Source organism: Oryctolagus cuniculus, chromosome X (assembly GCF_051225735.1).
Source record: "Oryctolagus cuniculus isolate XC-2025 breed Fujian yellow rabbit chromosome X, ASM5122573v1, whole genome shotgun sequence".
Classification (NCBI taxonomy): Eukaryota; Metazoa; Chordata; class Mammalia; order Lagomorpha; family Leporidae; genus Oryctolagus; species Oryctolagus cuniculus.
In genome coordinates, this window is record NC_142888.1 from 87,674,224 (window position 1) to 87,699,825 (window position 25,602).

Below are 25,602 nucleotides of genomic sequence, written 5' to 3' on the forward strand. Positions count from 1 at the left end.
TCATTAATGACAGAAATTGAAAAGAATACAAAGAAATGAAAATACATCTTGCATCCATGGATTAGAAGAATCAGCATAATTAAAAAGTGCATAGTACTCTAAGTTATTTACAGATTAAACTGAATCCCTACCAAATTCCAATGCTTTTTTCACAGAATTTGAAAAAAAAAAAAAACTAGTAAAATTTGTATGGAACCACAACAAACCATGAATAGACAAAGAAACCTTGAATAGAAAGAACAAAGCAGGAGGCATTATTCTACCTGATTTTAAAATATATTACAGACCCACAGTGATTTACACAGCATAGTATTGGCATAGCTACAGATCAATATTCTAAAAGAACAGAATAGAGATCCTAGAAGTAAATCCACATGTCTACAGCCAACTGATCTTTGACAAAGGTGCTAAGAATGTGCATTAGACAGTCTTTTATAAACAGAAAACTGAATATAACCCTACCATACAACCCAGACATACCACTCCTTGGAATTTACTCAAAGGAAATGAAATCGGCAAATAAAAAAGCTGCCTGTACATTAATGTTTATTGCAGCTCAATTCACAATAGTTAAGACCTGGAACCAACCCAAATGCCCATCAACAGTAGACTGGATAAAGAAATTATGGGACATGTACTCTATAGAATACTATACAGCAGTCAAAAACAATGAAATCCGGTCATTTGCAACAAGATGGAGGAATCTGGAAAATATTATGCTGAGTGAATTAAGCCAGTCCCAAAGGGACAAATATCATATGTTCTCCCTGTTCAGTGACAACTAACTGAGCACCAAAGGGGAAACCTGTTGAAGTGAAATGGACACTATGAGAAACAGTGACTTGATCAGCTCTTGTCCTGACTGTTGATGTACAATTTAATACTTTATCCATTTTAGTATTTTTTGTTCTAATACTATTGGTTGAACTCTGTAATTAACACACAATTATTCTTAGGTGTTTAAATTTTAACTGAAAAGTGATCCCTGTTAAATATAAGAGTGGGAATAAGAGAGAGTGGAGATGTACAATTTGGGACATGTTCAATCGGACTTGCCCCAAATGGTGGAGTTAGAAATGTGCCAGGGGATTCCAATACAATCTCATCAAGGTGGCATGTACCAATGCCATCTCACTAGTCCAAGTGATCAACTTCAGCTCACAGTTGATCACACTGATAGGTTTAAGAGTCAAAGGGATCACACAAACAAGACTAGTGTCTGCTAATACTAACTGATAGAATCAAAAAGGGAGAGAACGATCCAACATGGGAAGCGGGATAAACAGCAGACTCATAGAATGGCAGATGTCCTAAATAGCACTCTGGCCTCAGAATCAGCCCTTAAGGCATTCGGATCTGGCTGAAGAGTCCATGAGAGTATTTTAAGCATGGAAAGCCAAGACAGTCTGGCAAAAAAAAAAAAAAAACCTAAATGAAAGATCTCTGTGAGTGGGATCCCAGCAGAAAGAATGGGCCATCAAAGAAGGAGGTACCTTTCTCTGAAGGGAGGAGAGAACTTCCACTTTGACTATGACCCTGTCGGAATAAGATCAAAGTCAGCGAAACCAAAAGGCTTCCATAGCCTTGGCAACTCAAGACTAGAGCCTAGGGAGATTACTGACGCCATAAACAAGAGTGTCAAATTGTTAAGTCAACAACAGGAGTCACTGTGTACTTACTTCTCATGTGGGATCTGTCCTTAATATGTTGTCCAATGTGAAGTAATGCTATAACTAGTACTGAAACAGTATTTTTACACTTTGTGTTTCTGTGTGGGTGCAAACTGATGAAATCTTTACTTAGTATATACTAAATTGATCTTCTGTATATAAAGATAATTGAAAATGAATCTTGATGTGAATGGAATGGGAGAGGGAGCAGGAGATGGGAGGGGTGCGAGTGGGAGGGAAATTATGGGGGGGGGAGCCAATGTAATCCATAAAGTGTACTTTGGAAATTTATATTTACTAAATAAAAAAAAATAGACAGTCTTCAAAAATGGTACTGGAAAAACTGAGTATCCTAATGCAGAATAGTGAAACTAGACCCCCTGGCTCTGAACATGTTCAAAAACAAAATAAAAATGGATTAATATCTAAATGTAAGACCTGAAACTTTTAAACTACTAGTAGAAAGCATAGAGAAAACATTTCAAGGAAGTGGAATGTGCAAGAATTTTTTGGATTAGATTCCAAAAGTATAGTAAACACAGGCAAAACTAGATAAATAGAATTTAATAAAACTAAAGAGTTTCTGCACAGCAAAGGAAGCAATCAATGGAGTGAAGAGATGATCTATAACATAGGAAAAATATTCACAAATTATACATTCAACAGTGGGTTAATAACTGGAGTATATAAGGAATTCAAACAACTCCATAGCAAACAAACAAACAAACAAAAAAAGCCCAATTGAAAAATGGGAAGTAGATTTAAACAGATACTTTTCCAGAGGAAGAGAGACAAATGGCCAACATCAGTATCATTAACCATCACGGAAATGAAAATCAAAACAACAATGAGTTATCACCTCACTCCAGTTTGATCAGCTATTAGCAAAAACATAAAAAATAACAAGTTGAAGAAAAGAGAAAGCTTACAAAATGTTGGTAAGAATATAAATTAGTACACCATTGTGGGAAGTAATGAATGTTCCTCAAAAAACTAAAAACAAAACTGTCATATTACCCAGCAATCTCACTCCAGGTATAAATCCAAGAGAGGCAAAATTAGTTTGTAAAAGGGATATGCACTCTCATATTTTTTATAGCACTATTCGCAATAGCCAATAAATGGACACAATCTAGACAGCCATCCTTATATGAATGAATAAAGAAAATGTGGTACATATATACAGTGGAATACTACTTGGCCATAAAAATGATGAAATCTTATCATTCACAACACCATAGATGTGCCTGGAGGTCAGTATAGTAAGGAAAATGAGCTAAGAACAGAAAGACAGAAAGACAAACATCACATTATCTCACTTATACATGGAGTCCAAAAAAGGTAATCTCATATAAGTTAAAAGTAAAACTGTGGTTACCAGAGAATGGGGAGGCAAGAGGGTTGGAGGGAAGTACTAGGGTATAGCTAGATAGGAGTAAGAAGCTCAAGGTTTCTATGGCACTGTGGGGTAACTACAGATAATATTTATATAATGCAATGTTTTCACTATATAGAAATGTTAAATATTTGAAGAGATAAATATAATTACTCAATTACTCTGATTGAACATTACACAAAATATGCATGTACTAAATCACATATTATTCCATAAAAATTAAATTAAAAATTAAAAATATCAGTAGTTCTATTGGAAAAAGTAGACAGAGTGCAAGAAGAGATGGGTAATATAATCAGAGAGGAAGAAATTCTTAGGATCAAAACAAAATGCTAGAAATCAAAGTACCATCACAGAAATAAAGAACACTTCTGATGAGATTATGCATAGACAGACACAGATGAGGAAAAAAAATCAATGTTTTAAGATTATGTCACTAAATTTTACCAAACAGGAAAACAAAGAGAGAAAGGAATAAAAACATGTAACAGAATATCCAGGAACCGTGGGACAACTACAAAATGTATAAGAGGCATAATGAGAAAGCCAGAAGGAAAAGAGAGAATGGGATACAACTACTAAAATTATAATGCTGCAATATGCATATATTATAGCAGATTGGACATACACAAAGGGATGGTGTGTAGGTAGGCTACAATGAGCATCTGAACAGAGTTTTGAACAATATATAGTTAGGCAGGCAAGACACATAAGCCAGAAGGAACAATATGCATAAAAGCACACAGATAAAAAAAAACATGTAGTAGAACAACAAAAAATATGGTTTTGAGCTGTTTAGTGTGGCTCAGTCTAGATACAAAAAGTGTTATATTCTATCCTGGTATATTTGTACACTGTTAGGGTTCAATCCTCAGTTCTGCCACTGTGTAGTCCATCCCAAAAGGCTGTTCTACAAATTGAGTCAGAGCATGCATAAATAAGGGCAGGTGTTTTGCCTAGCACTTAAGATACTGGTTGGGATGCCTGAAAACTGTATCAGAATACTTGGGTTCAAGTCCTGGCTCCACTCCTGATCCCAACTTCCTGCTAAGGCAGACCCTGTGAGAAAGCAGCTGATGGCTCAAGTAACTGAGTCCCTGACACCCACATAGGAGACCCAGATTGCATTCCTAATTCCTGGCTTCAGTTGCCCCTCCCAAACCTATTATTATAGGCACTTGGGAGTGAACCAGCAGATTGGAAAATTGGAGTGCATTCTCTCTCTGTCTCTCTCTCTCTCTGTCAATACACAAATACATATTTTTTTTAAAAAAAGGCATGGACATAATTGACCCAGTGTCAGGCTCTGTGAATGATAAGAAGTTACCATTAGAGAACAATGACTAGTACTATAAATAATGACATCCTATTAACAGATGCTCATATCTGAAAGATCATTCTGGTAGCTATATAGAAGGTAGACTATAGAAAGGACATTGTTTAAAAGCCTTTAATTTGTTTTGATATGTATTTTCCCTTGCATATTATTTTTTTGACAGGCAGAGTGGACAGTGAGAGAGACAGACAGAGAGAAAGGTCTTCCTTTGCTGTTGGTTCACCCTCCAATGGCTTCCACGCCTGGCGCACTGCAGCCGGTGCACCGTGCTGATCCGAAGGCAGGAGCCAGGTGCTTTTCCTGGTCTCCCATGGGGTGCAGGGCCCAAGGACTTGGGCCGTCCTCCACTGCACTCCCAGGCCACAGCAGAGAGCTGGCCTGGAAGAGGGGCAACCGGGACAGAATCCGGCACCCCTACTGGGACTAGAACCCGGTGTGCCTGCACCACAGGCAGAGGATTAGCCTATTGAGCCACGGCACCGGCCCTCCCTTGCATATTATTAAGGATATACTAAAGACTCTCATAAGTCTGGATTCTTAAAAATATCCAGATAACATCAATAGCAAACTTGTTAAATTCGAACAAAAGGTATACTTGCTGAGTGAAGATTATTAAAGTCAACAACAATAAATCTTGTTGATATAGCATGAAGATATAAAGTCAAAATCCAGAATTATAACAACTTCATTATGAATCACCCAAAAATGGCAACTCTGAATTTTCATTAACTTTTAAATAGTTAAGCAATAATATATCCACTCACTGAAATATTGAACTACTACTCAACAATAAGAATAAGCTACTGTTAAATGCACAGCATAACAGAATATCAAATGCATTAAGTGAGAGAAATTGGATGGGAAAAGCTACATATTACTCAATTTACATCATATTGTGAAGAATATAAAAGTATAGCAATAGAAGATTTTGAATTAGTTTTAAAAGATTTATTTATTTTTGAAAGGCAGTTACAGGGAAAGAGGGAGAGATGGGGGGGAGAAAGAGAGAAAGAAAGAGCAGAGAGAGACAGAGACAGAGATTGATTCCATCTGCTGGTTCATTCCCAAATGGTCACAACAGCTGGTGCTAGGCCAGGTCATAGCCAGGAGTCCTGAACTCCATCCGGGTCTCCCATGTGGGTGGCAGGGGCTTAAGTGCTTGGGCCATCATCTTCTGTTGCTTTCTCAGGCACATTAGTAGGGATCTGGATCAGAAATGGAACAGCTTGGAGGCAAACTGGCACTCCCATATGGCATGTTGGAGTGCAGTCCGCAGGTGCAACCCATTGCACCACAATGCAGGACCCAAAAAACAGATGAGTTTATACGGAGGAATGGGACTGAGAAGAGATAACCGGGTTTAAAGGTACATGTGGAATATTCAGCAATAGAAATCTTCCATATTTTTATTTTGGCACACACTTTTATGAAAATACATCAAGCCAAACTGTACATGTGAAAGGGATGAATTTTTGCTTTTTATTAATTATACAGATTAATATGCTGTTAGAAAAAGAACTCAGTCTTAAATTACCAATTAGAGTCTGAGATACCTTAGGTAAATAACTTTACTTGCTTGCATGTAACTTTTCTGTTTCTATAGTTGTTGCAAATATCAAGCAATGATTTTATCATTATATCTTTACAACATATTTAGGCTGTATGGCAGTATCATTTCTATTTCATATGCGGGTAAATTGAGGCTCAGTGATATTCAATTACTTGATCATGTTAAGAATGGTGACAGAATGCAGATCCAGAGACATACAGCCCAGTACTTCTTCCATATATAACCTACCCATTCCCATTCTTTTAGACAATTTACAACAACTAAAGACCTCTTCCCTACTCCTAATACCATATCAATGAACAAAAACAAGGACAAGGGATAGGAGCTATGTCATAGTAGGCTAAGCTTCCATCTCTGGTGCCAGCATCCTATATGGGCACTGACTCAAGTCATGGCTGCTCCACTTTCAATCCAGCTCCCTTCTAATGACCTGGGAAAGCAGTGGGAGATGGACCAATGGACCAAGTGCTTAGGGCTCTGCCACCCATGTGGGATACCCGGAGGATGCTCCTGGCTCTTGGCTTCAGATCAGCCCATCTCCAGCCATTGTAGCCATCTGGGAACTGAACCAGAAAAAGAAAAAAAAAAGAACAAACACATCTATTTTATTTTTATTTAGTTTTCAATAGAGTCAATATATCTCATAGATAAAATTATGCGAATATAATAATATTCCCTTCTTCCCTTTCCCCTCTCCCCCTCCCACCCTCCTGTTTTTTTTTTTTTTTAATTTTTGAGGTAACATATTTTAAATTTACATTACCGTAAAAAGGCTTAATATTTCACCAAATAATAAGTTTAACAAGGAAAAAAGCAAAAAGACTTTAGTGGGAATATAGACAATGACTATAAACAATAATTAAATGGAAAATAACCATTTCACCCATATACAGTAAATTTTAAGGTAATCACATCATTAGAATTATAATACTACAATTTCTTTAAAGATGTATTTTTTGACAGGCAGAGTTAGACAGTGAGAGAGAGACATAGAGAAAGGTCTTCCTTTTCCGCTGGTTCACCCCCTAAATGGCTGCTAGGGCTGGCGTGCTGTGGCTGGTGTACTGTGCCGATCCAAAGCCAGGAGCCAGGTGCCTCTCCTGGTCTCCCATGCGGGTGTAGGGCCCAAGCACCTGGGCCATCCTCCACTGCCTTGCCGGGCCACAGCAGAGAGCTGGCCTGGAAGAGGGGCAACCGGGACAGAATCCGGTGCCCCAACCGGGACTAGAACCCAGGGTGCCGGCGCCACATGCAGAGGATTAGCCCAGTGAGCCACGGCACTGGCAGATGTATTTATTTATTAGAGAAGCAGAGGCAGAAAGAGACAGAGAGAGAGAGGGAGAGAGACAGACAGACAGACAGGTCCTCCATCCACTGGTTCACTCCCCAAATGGTCACAACAGCTGGAGCTGTACCCATCCAAAGCCAGGAGTCAGGGGCCTCCTGCAGGTTCTCCATGTGGGTGCAGGGGCCCAAGGACTTGGGCCATCCTTCACTGCTTTCCCAGGCCATAGCAGAGAGCTGGATAGGAAATGGAGCAGCCAGGATTCAAACTGGCGCCCATATGGGATGCCGGCACTGCAGGTGGCAGCCTCACCTGCCATGTCACAGCGCCAGCCCCATACAATATTCTTAATCACTGGTTTGACAAAGGTATAAAACGGAATTTCACAAAAAATATATTTCCATCAATACTGATATACATATAATTTTAGCTCCCATACATAAGGCAGAACATGGGATATTTGTCTTTCTGTGCTTGGCTTATTTCACTTGATATGATGTCCTCCAATTGTGTCCATTTTGCTGTAAATGGCAGAATTTCATTCTTTTTTATAGCTGAATAATATTCCATTGTGTGTATATACCACATTTTCTTTATCCATTCATTTGATGATAGACACTTTGGTTAATTCCAAATTTTGGCTATATGAACAGTGCTACTATAAACATGGTGAGTAGATACTTCTTTGATACAATGTGTTCATGTCTTTTGGATATAGCCCAGTAATGGGATTGCTGGGTCATGGCAAGTCTATTTCTAGTTTTTTAAGAAGTCTCTACACTCTTTTCCACAGTGGCTGCACTAATTTACATCCCACCAACAGTGTGTAAGAGTTCCCCTTTTTCTACATCCTCACCAGCATTTGTTACCCTCTGTCTTTTGGATATTAGTCATTCTCACAGAGCTGAATGATATCTCATTATGGTTTTGATTTGCATTTCCCAGATGGATACTAATGCTGAGCATTTTTTCATATATTTCTTGGCCATTTGTATTTCTTCTTTTGAGATCTGGATGTTGAGGTCCTTGGACCATTTTTAAATGGATTGGTTGGTTTTTTGTTTTTCAGTTTTAAAGTTGATGATATACTTGGGATATTAATCCTTTGTGAGGTAGTTGGTTTGCAAATATTTTTCCCATGCTGTTGGATGTCTCTTCACTCTATTGATCATTTCCTTTGTTGTAGGTGGAAGTAACTTCACAATCCATTTAGAATTTTCTTAAATACCAGGAATCCGTAAAATGTTCATGGAAAATCCATATTATGAAAAAAAAAACTATGTATGGATTTCAAAAAACTTTTTTATACCAAAACAAGCTTATCTTTTAATTACATATTTCCATGAACTTTTTGAAGTATGTGAATTATATGAGTCAGAGATTTAATTGATTTTTTTTGTAAGTAGATATTCATCTATGTCCATAGCATATTTTAACAAACCACCATTGCCCCTCCAATACATTAAAATGAAATCTTATCTTTATCATACCCTAGGTTCTCATGTATGTATGTATATTTGTGTGTGTACAATCTGTTTCTGGACTGTCTTTTTTTAAAAGATATTTTTATTTGAAAGAGTTACAGAGAATTGGCCAGGGCTGGGCTAAGCTGAAGCCAGGAGATAGGAGATTCATCCAGGTCTCCTATGTGGGTGCAGGATTCCAAGGACTTGGGCCATCTTCCACTGCTTTCCAAGTGCATTAGCAGGGAGCTGAATCAGAAGTTGAGAAGCCAGGACCTGAACTGATGCTTGTATGAGATGCTGGCAACACAGGCATGGCCTAACCTGTTATGCCACAATGCTGACCCGTGTATTCTGCACTGTATTCCACTGGTCTATTACCTTCTAAATGTCTAAACTTACTATTTTAACTGATGCTATCTTTGTAAGTATCAGTGTCTGATAGGTTAATTCCCTCCCAATAATGTTTTGGCCCAATTTTTCTTGGCCATTATGGTATTCATCCATACAGTACTATGAACTATACAATCATGCTGTCCAATTCCATAACATTTAAATTCTAGGGACTGGCATTATAGTGTACCAGGTGGGGCCACCACCTGTGACATTGGCACCCTGTATGGCACCAGTTCAAGTCCCAGCTGCTCCACTTCCAAGCTAGCTCCTGGTTGGTGGCCCAGGAAAAGCAGCAAAGGATGGCCCAAGTATTTGTGCCCCTGCCACACACATGGGAGACCTGGATGAGGCTCCTGGCTCCTAGCTTCTGCCTATCTCAGTTCTGCCCATTGTGGCTAGTTGGGGAGTGAACCAGTGAATGGTGGATCTCTCCCCCTTCTCTCTCTGACTTTAAAATAAATAAATAAGCTTTTTAAAAAATTTAAATTCTAGGGAATTATATTATTGATATGTACCAGGGAAGAATTTATCTTTTATTCTATGCTATCTTTCCATGCAGAAACATGCTCTGCTTTCAAATTAGGAGACAAAAAAGAGACAAAGAGAGCTCCCATCAGCTGGTTCACCAACCCCCGCTTCCCAAGGCTAGCAATAGTACAGACTGTACCACACCAAAGCTGGTAGACAGGAAGTCTATCCAGTTTTCCCACATGGGTGGCAGGGATTAAACTACTTGAGCTATTACCTGCGGGCTCCTAAGGTAATCATTAGCAGGAAACTGGAATTAAGAGCAGAATTGAACAGAAAACCAGACAATCAGATGGAAAACAGATGCCTCAATGAGTGTTTTGATTATTAGACTAAATGTCTTCCACTCTTCATTAATTCAGATCAGATTCTATATCCTTCAATAAAATTATATTTTAAATACATTACTTTTCATACTTGTTAAATGTATCCCCAAGTATTTTGTAGTTTGTCATTGTTATAATGAGTGTTTCATCTTTCCATTCACTTATCTAACTGATTATTTTGCTAGCAAAAACGAGTCACTGAATTTTTGGATATTTTAGTAATCTTCCTTACTAAAATCTCTCATTAGCTCTATTTTTTGATGCTGAGTTCCTCAAGTTTTCCAAAGGTTCAATCATAACCTGAAAGTTAAGATTATTCTCTTTTTCAACATTTATATAGTAAATTTCATGTCACTTTTTATTCCATCAGCCAGAATCTCCAAAAAAATACTGAATAGTAGTGACAGGGGCTGGTGTTGTGGCACAGCAGGTTAAAACCTTGGCCTCCAGCGCTGGCATCCCATAAGGGTGCCGGTTCGAGTCCCAGCTGCTCCTCTTCTGATCCAGCTCTCTGCTAAGGCCTGGGAAAGCAGTAGAAGATGGCCCAAGTCCTTGGACTCCTGCACCCGCGTGGGAGACCCGGAAGAAGCTCCTGACTCCTCGTGGCTTTGGGTTGGCACAGCTCTGGCCTTTGCGGCCATTTGGGGAATGAACCAGTGGAGGGAAGACCTCTTCTCTTTCTCTCCGTCTCTACCTCTCTCTGTAACTCTGTCTTTCAAATGAGTAAAATAAATCTTTTAAAAAAATAGTAGTGACAGAGAGCACTTCTGTCTTGTGTGTAAGGATATATGAATGCTTAAAAGAATGTTTACTGTAACATTGTGATTTAAAAAAAGGGACTGGTGCTGTGGTATAGAAAGTCAAGCCTCTGCTTGTAGTGTCAGCATCCCATATGGGCACTAGTTCAGGTCCTGGTTGCTCTAATTCTTACCCATCTGTGTGCTAATGCACGTGGGAAAGCAACAGAAGACTGCCCAAGTCTTTGGGCCCCTGCACCCACATGGGAAACCTGAAGAAGCTCCTGGCTCCTGGCCTCGGCCTGGCCCAGCCCAGCTGTTCCAGCACTTTGGGGTGTGGACCAGCAGATAGAAGATCTCTCTCTCTGTCTGTGTGTGCGTCTCTCTCCTTCTTTCTATATCTCTGACTTTCAAATCAATAAATCTAAAAAAACATGAATCTCCATTAATATAAGAATGGCTGAAACAGCCCATGTAATTCTAGCCTATGAACTGTTATATAGCTATTTAAAATACTCAACTGGAACTATAAAAGTGACATGGTCAGAATCAACCCTTGGGACATTTGGATCTGGCTAAAAGGTCCATGAGAGTCTCACAGGCATGGAAAGCCATGACACGGTGGCAAAAAACAATCTAAATGAAAGATCCTGGTGAACAAGACCCCAGCAGAAGGATCAGGCCATCAAAGAGAGAGGCGCCTTTCTCTGAAGGGAGGAAGGAACCTCCACTGTGATATGGCCTTGACTAAACAAGTTCAGAGTCGGTGAACTCAAGGGGCTTCCATAGCCTAGACAGCTCATAGCAAGAGTCTCGGGTGATTGCTGACGTCATAAATAAGAGTGCCAATTGTTAAATCAACAACGGGAGTCACTGGGTACATGCTCCCCATGTAGGATCTCTGTCCTTAATGTGTTCTACTATGAAACTTAAAAAACAACACTACTAGTCGAACAATACCCTATACCTTGTGCAGTTGTGTGAGTGCAGCCTGTTGAAATCCTTGCTTAGTATATACTAAGTTGATCTTCAGTATATGAAGGTAATTGAAAATGAAACTCGATGAAGGGTGGGATGGGAGAGGGAGTGGGAGAGGGGAGGGCCACGGGAGGGAGGGAGGTTGGGGGGGGGAGCCACAACAATACAAAAGTTGCACTTTGTAAATTCACATTTATTAAATAAAAAAAAAAACTATATAACAAAAAAAGTGACATGGAAGAATGTTCATATATTTTTGTGTGTGATAGGGAGAGCTGAAGAGTGATATATAGCTTATGTTTCTATTTGTTTATAGTTCTTGCCTATTTTCCTGCTCAACTATTGTCTTTTCAAAAAAAGGATTTATTTTATTGATTTAAAAAGCAGAGTTACAGAGAGAGAGGGAGAGGGGGGAGGGGGAGGGGGAGGGGGAGGGGGAGGGGGAGAGGGAGAGGGAGAGGGAGAGGGAGAGGGAGAGGGAGAGGGAGAGGGAGAGGGAGAGGGAGAGGGAGAGGGAGATCTTTCATTTGCTGGTTCACTCCCCAAATGGCCACAACAGCCAGAGCAGGACCAAGTCAAAGCCAGGAGTCCTAAACTCCATCTGGATCTCCCACATGGGTGGCAAGGGCAAAAGTACCAGGGCCATTTTCTGCTCCCTTCCTAGGCACATTAGCAGGAAGCTCGATCAGCAGAGGAACAACCAGGATTCTTACTGGAGCTCATATTGGATGTGAGCATTGCAGGTGGAGGTTTATCCCACTGTGCCACAATGCTGGCCCCAACAATGTTTTTTTTTTTTCTTTTTTACATATTATGTATGTGTGGTATTATATGAAAAGATTTGGGGAAGATTGCTATTGACTATTATATGGATATACTATGGAACATTAATTGGTCTTTGAATGTTTCCTTTGCGAACACAGTCATGTCTATGGTTAAGACAAGTATACTGGGGCCAGCATTGTGGCATAGCAGGTAAAGCCGCTGCGTGTAACTCTGGCATCCATATAGGTGTCAGTTCATGTCCTAACCATTCCACTTCTAATGAAGCTCCCTGTTGATGCACGTGGAAAAAGCAATGGAAGATGGCCCAAGTGTTTGGGCTCCTGTCACCCACATGGGAGATTCAGATAAAGCTCCTGACTCCTAGATTTGGCCTACCATATCCTTCACGATTGTGGCCAACTGGGGGGTGAACCAGCACATGGAAAATCTCTCTGTCTTTCCCTCTTTCAAATTAAAAAAAAAAAAAAACAGGTATGTCTTCTGCCCTTTATTTGACACAAAGTTGTGGTTTGCAACCTGGAGGTAGACTTTACATGCTTTAATTGATGAAGCTCCTTCCTGAAGTGTTAAGAACACCATCCATTTATTGATCTCCAGGAGAACAGGGATACGTGTTTACTTTCATCAGTTCACTATTCCTACTTTTCCACATGGTCACAAAGTTAGGCACCCAATAAATATGTTTAGTGGATAAGCTGTAGAAGTGAATGAATGAATTTTTATTGAACTATTGATAATTCTTAAATAATCCCTCTATAACTAATGGTAAACATCTGAAATTAGATGTGGCATTAAAAGGAAGATTCGAACTGATAGTCTTGACCTCATTAAAACCATGCTTTTATCAACTGAAGTAACTAATCAAATACATGAGTGTTTTACCCCAAAGTGTATATTTGAAGATTCATTGCTGATATCCTGCAAAATTAGGGGATTTTTGAGTTTAGTAACATGATAAAAAGGACTCTACAATCTTTTCACAACAGTGTACTCAGTAACTAATGAGGTGATTCTGGTATTCATCTTAGCTCAATAAAGAAAATAATCTTTATCTCTCATTTCTGAAATGTTTCTAAAACCATTAACATTATTGAATCTTCTGTTATTATGTCTAACCTGCATTCATACAGTTTCAGGAGGAATTTTTAAAGTGTAGCCCCTTCCTCTCTCCTTTTTGCTAACTGATGAAGTTCAGATAGAGGATATATAGCCCCCTTACATACACTCTTTGCAGTCCATGGATAGTCAAGATTGACTTATTCAGTCACCTTTATGAACAAGCCCCCAGTGTCACCTGATCCACCCCATCTTCCCATAATTACAAGCAGGCATGCAATGATGGTCCTCAGAGGCTTATCATAGCATATTGTCTCAGAAACTGACATGAGAAAGTGAGAGTAACACAATATAATTAGAGGGTGAGTAAAAGGCAAAGGTAGATGGTAAAGAAACTAGTTTAAAGGTTATACATATTTTAAAAAATGGTCAGAAAAAAGGATCATGCAAAACATGTATTAAGACATTGAATATTTAAAACTTTTTATTTTTATTTAGTTTTTTAAAAATATTTACTTATTTGAAAGACAGAGTCAGAGAGAGAGAAGGTGAGACAGAGACAGAGACGCGCCATCCGCTGGTTTATTCCCTAAATGGCTCCAACAGCTTGGGCTGCACAAGGCCAAAGTCAGGAGAAAGGAGCTTCATTTGGATCTCCCATATGTATGGCAGATGCCCAAGCAGTTGGACTACCCTCCGTTACTTTTCCAGGTGCATTAGAAGGGAGCTGGATTGGAAGCAGAACAGGCGAAACTTGAACCAGTGCTCATGTGAGATGCCAGCGTCACAGATGACCACATAATTCACTGAGTCACAACACTGGCCCCATTATATTTATTATTAATATAATGAGAATAGATTTAATGTAGTTCATAGGCACAATTCTAAGAATATAATTTTGGATATGAAACACAATGAACTCTGAACAAATGTATCTTCCTATGCATATTGCTGTAGCCAGAGCAAAATCATTTCTTTCATATACTGGTGGGGAATATACAAACTGCAAACCAGGCAACGTAGATTATCCAAGTGTTGACTACAAAAATAAATATTTTTAAAGATTCATTTTTTTATTTGAAAGGCAGAGAGACAGAAAGATTTTCCACCCACTGGTTCACTCCCCAATTGACTGTAATAGCCAGGGTTGGACCAGGCTGAAGCCAGAAGCCTGGGACCCAAGTACTTGATCCATCTTCCACTGCTTTCCCATATTCATTGCAAGCAAGCTGCATAGAAGCACCAAGTAGGTAGGCCTCTAACCAGCACTGCAATATGGGAAGCATGCTTCCCAAGTGGAAGATTAACCCACTGCACCAGAACATTGGCTGAAAAAGAAAATATTTTTTTCCTTTCAAATCCTGATGCATTATCAGAGTACTCATGTGATGCCCAAAAAAGTAAGACTTGTAGTCAAACTGCAAGTCACAAACTGCTGTGTGACTTTTACTAAGGCTTATTTAACTGGTCTGAATCTCTAGTCACTTGTTCCATAAAATGGAGACAATAATATCTAACTTATATAGTAGTTTAAGAACTGAGTTAATACAGCTAAAGCACTTAAAATATAGCCTGGCATATAGTAAGTACTCAATAAATGTTAGATATCATTATGATTATCAGTTGTAAAACTTTACATAAATATTAAACATTATTTTACAGGCATGGCCGTAAAAGCTATTTGCTTCACCTTTATTGATCCATTTTCTAAAATATAATGAGAGATAGTATTTTCCAAGGAGTAAATTGCTCTGGTATGCAATGATGATAGTGATATCAAGAGATGTGAGGAAAGAGGAAGAAAGAATTTAGCAGCAAGATGAGATGAGATGGTAGAATGATTACTACTAGTAAACTGATGACCTGGATTTTAATCCCAGCTGCTGACTCATGGCCCAGTCATCTTCTCTGACTAAACAATAAAGTTACAACAACTCCTTCTCTTTTATAAAATATTTATTTTTTGTGTATTTGAAATGCAGAGTTAGAGAGAGAGAAAGAAGGAGAAGGAGAATTTTTCCATCCACTGCTTCACTCACTAAATGGCAGCAACTGCCAAGGGTGAGCCAGGCTGAAGCCAGGAGCCAGGAGCTTCATCCAGGTCTCCCACGTGGGTGCATGGGCCCAAGCACTTGGGCCATCTTCTACTGCATTCCCAGGAGCATTAACAGGGAACTGGATCAGAAGTGGAGGAGCTGGGTGCGAACCGGTGGCCGTATGGGATGCTGGCATCCCAGCACAATGCTGGCCCCCAATAAATCCTTCTTACTCTCTCTTCTGTCTGGCTCCTGTGCAACAGCACTGCCTCTTACAGAAGTTCCCATAGGGGTGGGCATTTGGCGCTACAGTTAAGTTCCCCCATGGGATGCTCATATCCCATATCTGAATGTGTGGTTGGAGTCCCAGCTACTCCACCTCCAATTCTGCTTCTTACTGACCCACAAACTGGAAGGCAGCAGATAATGGCTCAAGTACTGGGTCCCCACATGGGAGACTTGGATCAATGTCCAAGTTCCTCAGGCCATCAAAGAAGGAGGTACCTTTCTCTGAAGGGAGGAGAGAACTTCCACTTTGACTATGACCTTGTCTAAATAAGATCAGAGTCAGTGAACTCAAAAGGCTTCCATAGCCTTGGTAACTCATGACAAGAGCTTAGGGTGATTACTGATGCCATAAACAAGAGTGTCAATTTGTTAAGTCAACAATAGGAGTCACAGTGCACTTACTCCCCATGTAGGATCTATGTCCTTAATGTGTTGTACAATGTGAATTAATGCTATAACTAGTACTCAAACAGTACTTTATACTTTGTGTTTTTGTGTGGGTGCAAACTGATGAAATCTTTACTTAATATATACTAAATTGATCTTCTGTATATAAAGATAATTGAAAATGAATCTTGATGTGAATGGAATGGGAGAGGGAGCGGGAGATAGGAAGGTTGCAGGTGGGAGGGAAGTTATGGGGGAGGAAAGCCACTGTAATACATCAGCTGTACTTTGGAAATTTATATTTATTAAATAAAAGTTAAAAAAAATTTCCAAGTTGCTGGCTTTGGCTTGGCTGTCATAGGTATTTTGGGAGTGAACAAGCAGTGGGAAGATATCTCTCTCTCTCTGCCTTTCAAATAAAATGAAAATAAATAAAATTTGTTTTAAAAAGTATCCATGATCAGGCTGGGTTTAGCTAAAGCTCATTAACTAAATGAATTCTGAAGTCACATTGCTTTGAATACATAACCAGGCTTTATTAGCCACATAACACTGGGTAAGTTACATCTCCCTAAATCTCAGGTTTTCTTTCTCTATATAATAAGGATAAAAGCACCCAGCACACAGCACACTGCAATGAGATTTTTTTTTTTCTATGGATATCGGTTCTTTTCAGAACCTGCAAGGACCTTGCCTGTCCCTAACTATTCCACAACCACAAGGGTCCTGGGGAGAGCCGAATGGCCAAGTGACCAGAGGAGGCTTGGGGCTCTCCTGCCCTCTGCTGGCACAGCCTGGGTGGGGCAGGCCCCAGTCTACTCCATTCAACTCAGTTTTGGCTTCCTGTACTCCAAGACATGCTAATATAGAAAGATTCCCAGACCACAGCGAGGAGGAGGCACCACACAATCTCCAAGTTTAGGCATTTGTCACCCAAAGTCTGAAGAGGCCACTGGTAGCCACAAGTATACAGGGCTCCAGGTTGCCTTGTTGGGGGAGGGGGCTGCTGGGGCCAGGCTCATGGGATGGGGTGGGGATTTGCAGGGGTGTGGGCAGGTTTAGGGCTTTGGTGAGAAGGCTGGGCAGGGTCCACAGGGAGGCACCCATCTTGTCCAGGCAGCTTTTGATGGCAACTAGATGGGATTAAAGGTCTTCCTGCTGGATGTACAGCTCAAACATAAGGTCATATGTGAGACTCTGGGACTTTTTTTTTTTTTAAAGAGATTTATTTATTTATTTGAATGTTAGAGTATGGGGGGAAGAGGGAAAGAGAAAATGTTTGTATGTTCTATCTGCTGGTTCACTCCCCAAATGGCCACAATGGGCAGGGCTGGGCCAGACAGAAGCCAAGAGCTTAAAACTCCATCAGGGTCTCCCTTGTGGAACTCCCATTAAGTTCTAGCTTCCAGGCCACCACAAGTGACAGACGTACAGCCAGCTCTCATGATGCCAGTGAGCAGGCCTATGCCCTTCATGCTGCATGTGTAAGGCACCATGTTCCCATAACTGACAGACAGGAAGGTGATGGGAATGAGCCATATGGCCCCCAGGAAGTTGCTGGTCACTTTCTGCTAGCTGTGGTACCTGTTACAGACACACATAGTTCAGGTGGCAATGATTCAAGATGAGATGACAAAGATGAACTCACATGTCATGGTGATGCAGCAGTCATCTGCCCTGCTGTCTACCATGAACTGTTCGATCTCAAGAGCATACATGTGGTAGAAAACAAGTAGGCCCAACAGGATGATGGTGAACAGGCCGATGAGGAATGAGGGCAAATGAATACAGAGACTCTTTAGTGTACACCAGAGACTCCTTGGCATACACTCCAGGATATCTCCAGTTCTGTAACTATGACCATGATGCCAAACATGCCAAAGATGGGTGCGTAATTGTAGTCAGCAGGTCATTTTGCTTCTCAAAGAGCACCCTGTGGTGGCCCATGGTCAGGGGCTTCCTCGACCCCCTCCACCTACTCACTTTATCCTCCTCATTTTGTCCATTTTGCTATCTTGTTCCTGGGGTTTCCCCACCATGGGGGGCTGCTGGGTCAGCTCATTCATGGTCACCACCACGTTGAGGCCTCGGGCTATAACAGGCAGCTGGGCTCAGGGTCCACATCCCAGGACACCCAGTGGGCTGCCCAGCAGCTGCCCTGTGCTGCCATTGTAACCGTGGCTGTTTGTGACTACCTGGGTACAGGTCTCGTGGGGCCTGGCATGGTTCTCATGCTGACCTGATGCAGACAAAGAAAGATGCAGGCCAGGGAGAGGTTCCTGTATGGCCATGGACCCTTGGGGCATTGAGGGCCAGGGCTGGGATTGCAGCCAGACCAGCAGCAGTGGAGGCAGTCTGCAAATCCCTCAATCCCACCTCTGTCCCCCATGCACTGACTACATTGAGACATAAGTGAGACAATGTAGAAATCAAGGTTAACACAGTGGAGCATGGTAAAGTGCTTAATAAATAGGAAGAAGGGCTCTGATGGCATAATAACAATAAATAATCTATATGCTATATTTATAAACAACAATCATGTTATTTTTTATCTTACCATAATATTATCTTTTTAGGAAAAAAAAGGGGGGGCAATTCACATAGAGACCTGGATGTCCTAGTTCTGAACACGTTCTTGATGTCTATCGGTGAGCTCCCCTAGGTGTGAAAATGGAGAGACTTACAAATATTGAAGTACATGCCGTCTGTTGCACTTAGAGTTTAGGCATCCCTGGGAACTGAGGCTCTGTCATAGCCTATAGAAACAACTTGCTCCACCTGTTATTTGTGTTTGATTCCAAAAATGCACATACCACTGTGCAGAAAATTTCCTTAGTCATTTCTGGCTATTCCATATGTAAGTGTACAGTGTGTCAACTGCTATGGCTCAGAGCTAATGGGGGTGCTTATTCCTATTATGGTACCATTGGGCCCCAGGCTAACAGCCAGAGTATTGCACCTAGAAGTTTGTGTGGTTATTCTCTGCTTCCTCCCCTAAGCCATTCTCTTCCCTTGTCTTCCCTACTCTATGTGCAAGTTCTGGCTTCTCTTTGAATTCAGCGGGGGTCAGGGTAGCAACTAGCAAGAAATCAATGGGCAGGAAGTAAGAGGGTGTTGGATATTTATCTATTTATCCCAACTGCTTTCTCCCCATATGCAATGCTCATAGGTTTCTCTAAGGCCACAACTCTAAACAGCACCCCTCTACTCTTTTTTTTTTTAATATTTTATTTATTTATTTGAGAGTTACAGGGAGAGGGAGAGACAGAGAAAAAGGTCTTCCAACTGCTGGCCCACGCCCCAAATGTATCAGTGGCTGGAATTGGGCCAATCTGAAGCCAGGAGCCAGGAGCTTCTGGGTCTCCCATGTGGGTGCAGGGGCCCAAGCACCTGGGACATACTCCACTGGTTTCCCAGGCCATAACCAGAGAGCCAGATCATAAGTGGAGCAGCAGGGATATGAACTGGCTCCTACATGGGATGCCAGCACCTCAGGTGGAGGCTTAGCCTACTATGCTACAGTGTTGGCCGCACCCCTCCACTCTTGTCAGATTCCTATGACACTGCTCCTTCCCCTCCCTTAGCACTATGGGCTTATAGGTGATAATTAACAACTTCTTCCCTTATTGGTTCCCTCAATCCTCAGTCATGCCAATGCCTCTGTAAACAATGTCTTCATTCAACTATCTTCTGTTCAACCCTTGATTGCCCATTCCTATTTGCATTTAGTGAAGTAGTTCTCACATAGATCATGATAACAGTTGTTGTTCTTTGTAAGTAATACTACTTATAAGGCTGAGACTTTGCTGTTCCTAACAGGAAATAAAATTCATATGCTTTCCCAAATAATTTCTTTCATGTATCATTTGTATCTTTACCCTTCTTTCCCTTTGATGTTACAATTTGGGGTGGGGGAAATTTTGTTTATTTTTAGCAGCTGGAGAAGGTAGAGTTGATCCTGACATCTGTGGATGAAAATGCATGAAAACCAGTGGTATATAGGAGTCATAGCTCTGAGTTATTTAGTTGTAAATGTATGGATTCTTCTCAGTGAAATATCTAATAGCAAAAAATAGTAATAAAACCTCTCCTTTTCCTTATCCCCAAGCTTGCTATTGACCAAGGTAAAAAATGCATTTGACACCACGCTGAGTTACCTTGTACCACACAACATCAGGCTCCTGATCAGACTTTTTAAAGTCATCCATGTCTGGGCAGGAGATCTCCTTTCTTTTAGTGACTTCGGATTTTTCTAAATAGCGGATCCTGCTGTTGTAGCACAGGCCTGATTCATTCTCTGCAACAGTCAAGGACATTGACACCTTCATGCAATATGTTGAGTTTCTGTAAGAACAGAGACATAACAAAATGGCTTTATTGGGTGTTTACAACTTTGTTTGTACTCTATATATTTCAAGAGTATTGACTTTTACATTTAGGGTCTTGCCTAGAAATCTGAAACAACATCAAAACGACACAGAGCAGTTTTCTACTTCAACTGGCAAGAAGTTATAAAATAAAATTCTAATGCGGACATCCCTGGCTATATTGTAGCTGCATAGCTCCATAGAGAATCAGTATTCATCTTCCAGACTGTAAGACAGTCAGACTTCTTTTCCAGTCGTAGATATTGCTACATTTAAAATCTGATAGTGAAAATCTGTGAGGAAATTGTCTTTATAACTAGGACAGTAGTCATTTCTACACTGTCCCTATGGCCAGTTCTTTATTTTAATTCTTACAAATTTATTTAATTATTTTCAATTTATTTGAAAGATGGAGGGAGGGAGGGAGGGGGAGAGAGAGAGAGAGAGAGAGAGAGAGAGAGAATATCTTCCATCTGCTGATTTACTCTCTAAATGCCTACAACAGCCAGAGCTGAACCAGGCTAAAACCAATATCCCAGAATTCCATCTGGATCTCCCAAGTAAGTGGCAGGGACTCAGATAGTTGAATCATCACCTGCTTTCCCCCAGGGTACACAGTAGTAGGAAGTTGGATTGGAAATGGAGTATCTGGGACTTGATCCAGGCACTCCAATATGGGATGTGGACATCCCAAGCAGTAACATAACCATTGCCACAAATTCTGACCCCTTAGCTAGTTCTTTAACAATTATTCCAGAGGATGTTGAATTTGATCATTTGTTTATTTAGTATCCTTTATTTTATCTATTTTAAAGGCAAAGAAACAGAGAGAAAGGGGGATATAAAGAGAGAGATCTCAGATCTGCTGGATCATTCCCTAAATACCTATAATGGTCAAGTGTAGACAAGGCTGAACCCAGGAGCTAGGAATTCAATCCAGGTCTCTACATGGGTAAGAGGGACCCAAATACTTAAGCCATTATCTGCTGCCTCCCAGGGTGTGCATTAGCAGGAAGCTGAAATCAGGAGTGAAGCAGGGACTTGAATCAAGATAATTCACTGATGTAGGATGAAGGCAACCCAACTAGCACTTTAAATGTTAGTTTAAATACCTTCCCCTTACCATTGGTTTATAAACCAACAGGATATATACTGAAAAACCGATAATTATACAATGGTTATCTATTAACCTTCATAGCTTTTATTAAGATGTGCCAGGGTCAAATTTTGGGCTCTGGGGCCGGTGCTGTGGCACAGCAGGTAAAGCTGCCGCCTGCAGTGCTGGCATCCCATATGGATAGCGGTTCGAATCTTGACTGCTCCACTTCTGATCCAGCTCTTTGCTATGGCCTGGGAAAGCAGTGGAAGATGGCCCAAGTCCTTGGGCTCCTGCACCCACATGGGAGCCCCAGAATAAACTCCAGGCTCCTGGCTTTGGATCAGTGCAGCTCCGGCCATTGTGGCCATCTGGGAAGTGAACCAGCAGATGCAAAACATCTCTCCCTCTCTTTCTCTCTCTCCCTCTGCCTCTGCCTTTCAAATAAATAAATCTTTAAAAAAATTGGGATTCCAATGAAGAACAAATCCAAGAAAGTGTAGTCTGTTAGAACCGAGTTTATCCATTAGCATTATAAATTATGAATTTCAATAAGGAATTTTTGTCATAAAGGTACTTTAGAAATTGGGCATTAATTGACTAACTCATTACATAATGGTATTTATGGAATAAAAATTCTGCCTTCTTGTATCTTGGTCAGTGCTAGCTCAGTAATATGATCTCAATAAATATATTTGATGAATTTTATTAAATACACACTTTTTAAAATTTCTGCCTTTATTTCCCTATGTATACTTCATAAGTTTTTCCCATCTTACTTTACCTGGGCTCCAGATGTCAAACCACACAAAAGAAAAGTGTAAAGAATGAAGAAAAAAGTTAAGCAGCTTGATAAGACTACGAAGGTCAACTGAAAATCTAGGTGGGAGTATTTAATCTTACTTTATGGAAGGTACTTCAGGACCATTTCCTTTTCTCAACATTAAGGGATACTTGCTGGGGCTGGCACTGTGGCGTAGAAGGTTAAGCCTTTGCCTATGGCGCTGGCAGCCCATATGGGTGCAGGCTCAAGTCCTGGCTGCTACATTTCCAATCCAGCTCTCTGCTTATGGCCTGGGAAAGCAATGGAAGATGGCCCAAGTGCCTGAGCCCCTGAACCAGTGTGGGAGACCGAGAAGAAGCTCTTGGCTCTTGGCTCCTGGCTCCTGGCTCCTGGCTCCTGGCTCCTGGCTCCTGGCTTCAGATTGGCCCAACTTTAGCCATTGCAGCCATTTGGGAGTGAACCAGCGATGGAAGATCTTTTTCTCTGTCTCTCCCTCTCTCTGTCTGTAACTCCACCTCTCAAATAAATACATGGAATCTTAAAAAGGGGGATACGTGCTGTGTTACAAGGGGCAACTATCCAAAACCAAGTGCTTTTATACCCAAGTAATAACAATCCTCAAAGATTGAATCAGGATGCCAACCAATAATTTTAAGATGGTCTCAGATTATCAGTACTATTCATATCCTTTAATACTCACTCATAAATATTTCACAATATCCCAGACATAATACAAAATAGAGGAGTACAAATGGCTAAGCCCACTGAGTCTACAAACTAAGTAAAAATGGTTCCTATTTAGGTTTCTAATAAAGTTAATTACTGGTCAGCACGCTTGAATCTGCCTAGGCCTCTATCATATGAGAATAATACTATCAAAACACTCCAAATCCGATGTTCAGATTCAACCTCATTACACTATGTAGATATGGGATCTTATTGTTCTCTTTTCCTCCATGTGGGTGTGTCTAGAAGCCAAAGGGCATAAAATATTTCCACTAGGTATAAAATGAGACATTTTCATACTCTTTGCAAATGTTGGACAGCCTCTTTAAATTCCATGAAGCTAAAGCCATAGGAAGAAGAAGGAGGAGGAAAAGAAGTTGTTCTTGTCTCAGGGAACAAAGACTGGCTTAATCAATTTAGTTCTTTTTGGCCACATTTTCAATGCTTTAGTGTTAAACATTTCCAAGTATCCTTGCTTCCTCCAAGGCCATACATGATGTGGCCCATAACATTCTCTCCTTCATGCATATTGGCATATTCTCCTTCATGCCATATTGGCATTTTCTCTGTTCTTTGAATATAATATTCAAACCATTGGTTTTTGCCCTTGATTCGCCCTCTGATCTTCTTATGTTTGTTAATTTAGTAAGTGTAAGCTAATGAGGTCAAGGCATCTGTTGCTCTTGTCGTCACTATATCTCCGAATAGATAGCAGGTTCTCAGTAAATGTCATTTACATGAGTGGCATCAAAAGGTACATATTCAAGAGATGTGTCATCTCTGCTCTACTTTTGTGTCAAACTCATGTGGTGCAAACCATACAATTTTCTTCAGATTCAGGTTGTCTCAAATCACATTCCTTATATAAGAGTGACTCGTATAATTTGCAGATATTCTTGGCCCATCACTGAAGGAAGGATTAGCCTATTTCAAAACATCACAATATTGGCAAATAAAGTAATGCAGTGGCTACATCTGGGAGATAAGAAGGACTAGGTCAGCGTCAGTGAATGGGGGAAGATACATGGTTTTAGTTTCTAAAACATATCTAGCACAGAAGGAAGAGAATCACCTCTGCTGAATATTCAAAGTGTTCCAAATGGTCCATCATGTTACAGGCTTTGATTATACCTCCTCCATGGTGTTCGGCCACACAGGTGAAAGAGCCTTACTTTGTATATATCTTCACATTAATATGTTAACACCCCACAGAAAGAAGTGTTGACCAGAGGTCTCAATAATAGAATGGGCAGGTAGAATGTCCAATGCCCTAAAAGATGCTTACTACCTAAAATGAATTGAGCCCTGAGCAGAAAATAGGATAAACTAAGGTAAAGGATTAATCTAGTATAATAGTTTCTTAACAAAACACTAGCTTTGAAATAAGATTCACTAGTTCAAGTTCTTTAACCTCTCCAAGTCTCAGTTTTTCATCTCAACAATGAGGACAACAGTTTCTTTGTGGTGGTCCTATTCGAGGTGGGGGCAAGAAGTTACTTTCATTGTTTGCATTTTTAGGTTGAATTATTATGATATGTGACTTCTTCAGGCCATTTAAAGAGTTAAATAATATACATAAACACTGACACATAGTAAGTATTCAATAAGTTTTAGGTACAATTAGAATTGTTGGTTCTGCTAGGATTCTTATATGTATGGTAAGAAACAACTGTATTTTATTTTTAACATAATAATCATGAACAATCACCAACATAATAAAAGCAACAGATGGGCAGCAATGAATTATGACAAATCACTGGGTTAAGAGTGCTACTTGACAGGAAAAAGTCTAGAAAAGGTTGGTTTGGCAAGAGATCTAGGACTGGAGAGCCATTTAGGTCTGAAGTGGTCAAAAGTATACACGGACTTATATACAATAAGAAGTTAATAAAAAGAAAGCATTTAGGGCAGTTAGAAACTTCCAAGTATGATGAGTATGAGTTACAATGCAAAGCCCAGAATCCTGAAGGTCAAAGGGTTAATAAGACTTCCACTAAACATTCTGGAAGCTTTTCCATAACAAAGCCTGGACCTCTAGGGAAGGTTTTGAGGCACAAGACTCCCCAAGATCTCCAAAGCATAAATGAAGCATGTGCTGTCAAAAGCACTGACATTGAGTTGGGGTATCAATAAGGTTAGTGGACCTACCCTGGGGATGGATGACATGCTGAAGGAGGAAGTGTCTAGGTCCTCCCAACACTTAACCATGAACAACCTTTGGCAAGTATTCACTCTCTGGTATAGCTGCCATGGGAGTGGCTGCTGACAAATTGCTTGTTAACCCATGAACAAGCCTTAGAATGAAGTTGTTTATGATGACCAGTGTCCCTGGACTCAAAGACAAGGCCTGGTTTGAGTCCTGCTGTCACCATGGCTGACCTGGGAGAGGTG

At 40.5% G+C, this 25,602-nt stretch overlaps 1 protein-coding gene across 2 annotated transcripts in view; it reads right to left on the bottom strand.

The window, feature by feature from the left end:
• The window catches only part of IL1RAPL2 (interleukin 1 receptor accessory protein like 2), a 1,320,043-nt gene that overhangs the window by 608,663 nt on the left and 685,778 nt on the right, over nucleotides 1-25,602 (bottom strand). For both annotated transcript variants that reach the window (XM_008272830.5, XM_089324491.1), the window contains one exon: nucleotides 20,396-20,582. In XM_008272830.5, coding sequence (XP_008271052.1) covers nucleotides 20,396-20,582 — 187 coding nt within the window. The remainder of the gene's footprint in view (nucleotides 1-20,395; nucleotides 20,583-25,602) is intronic.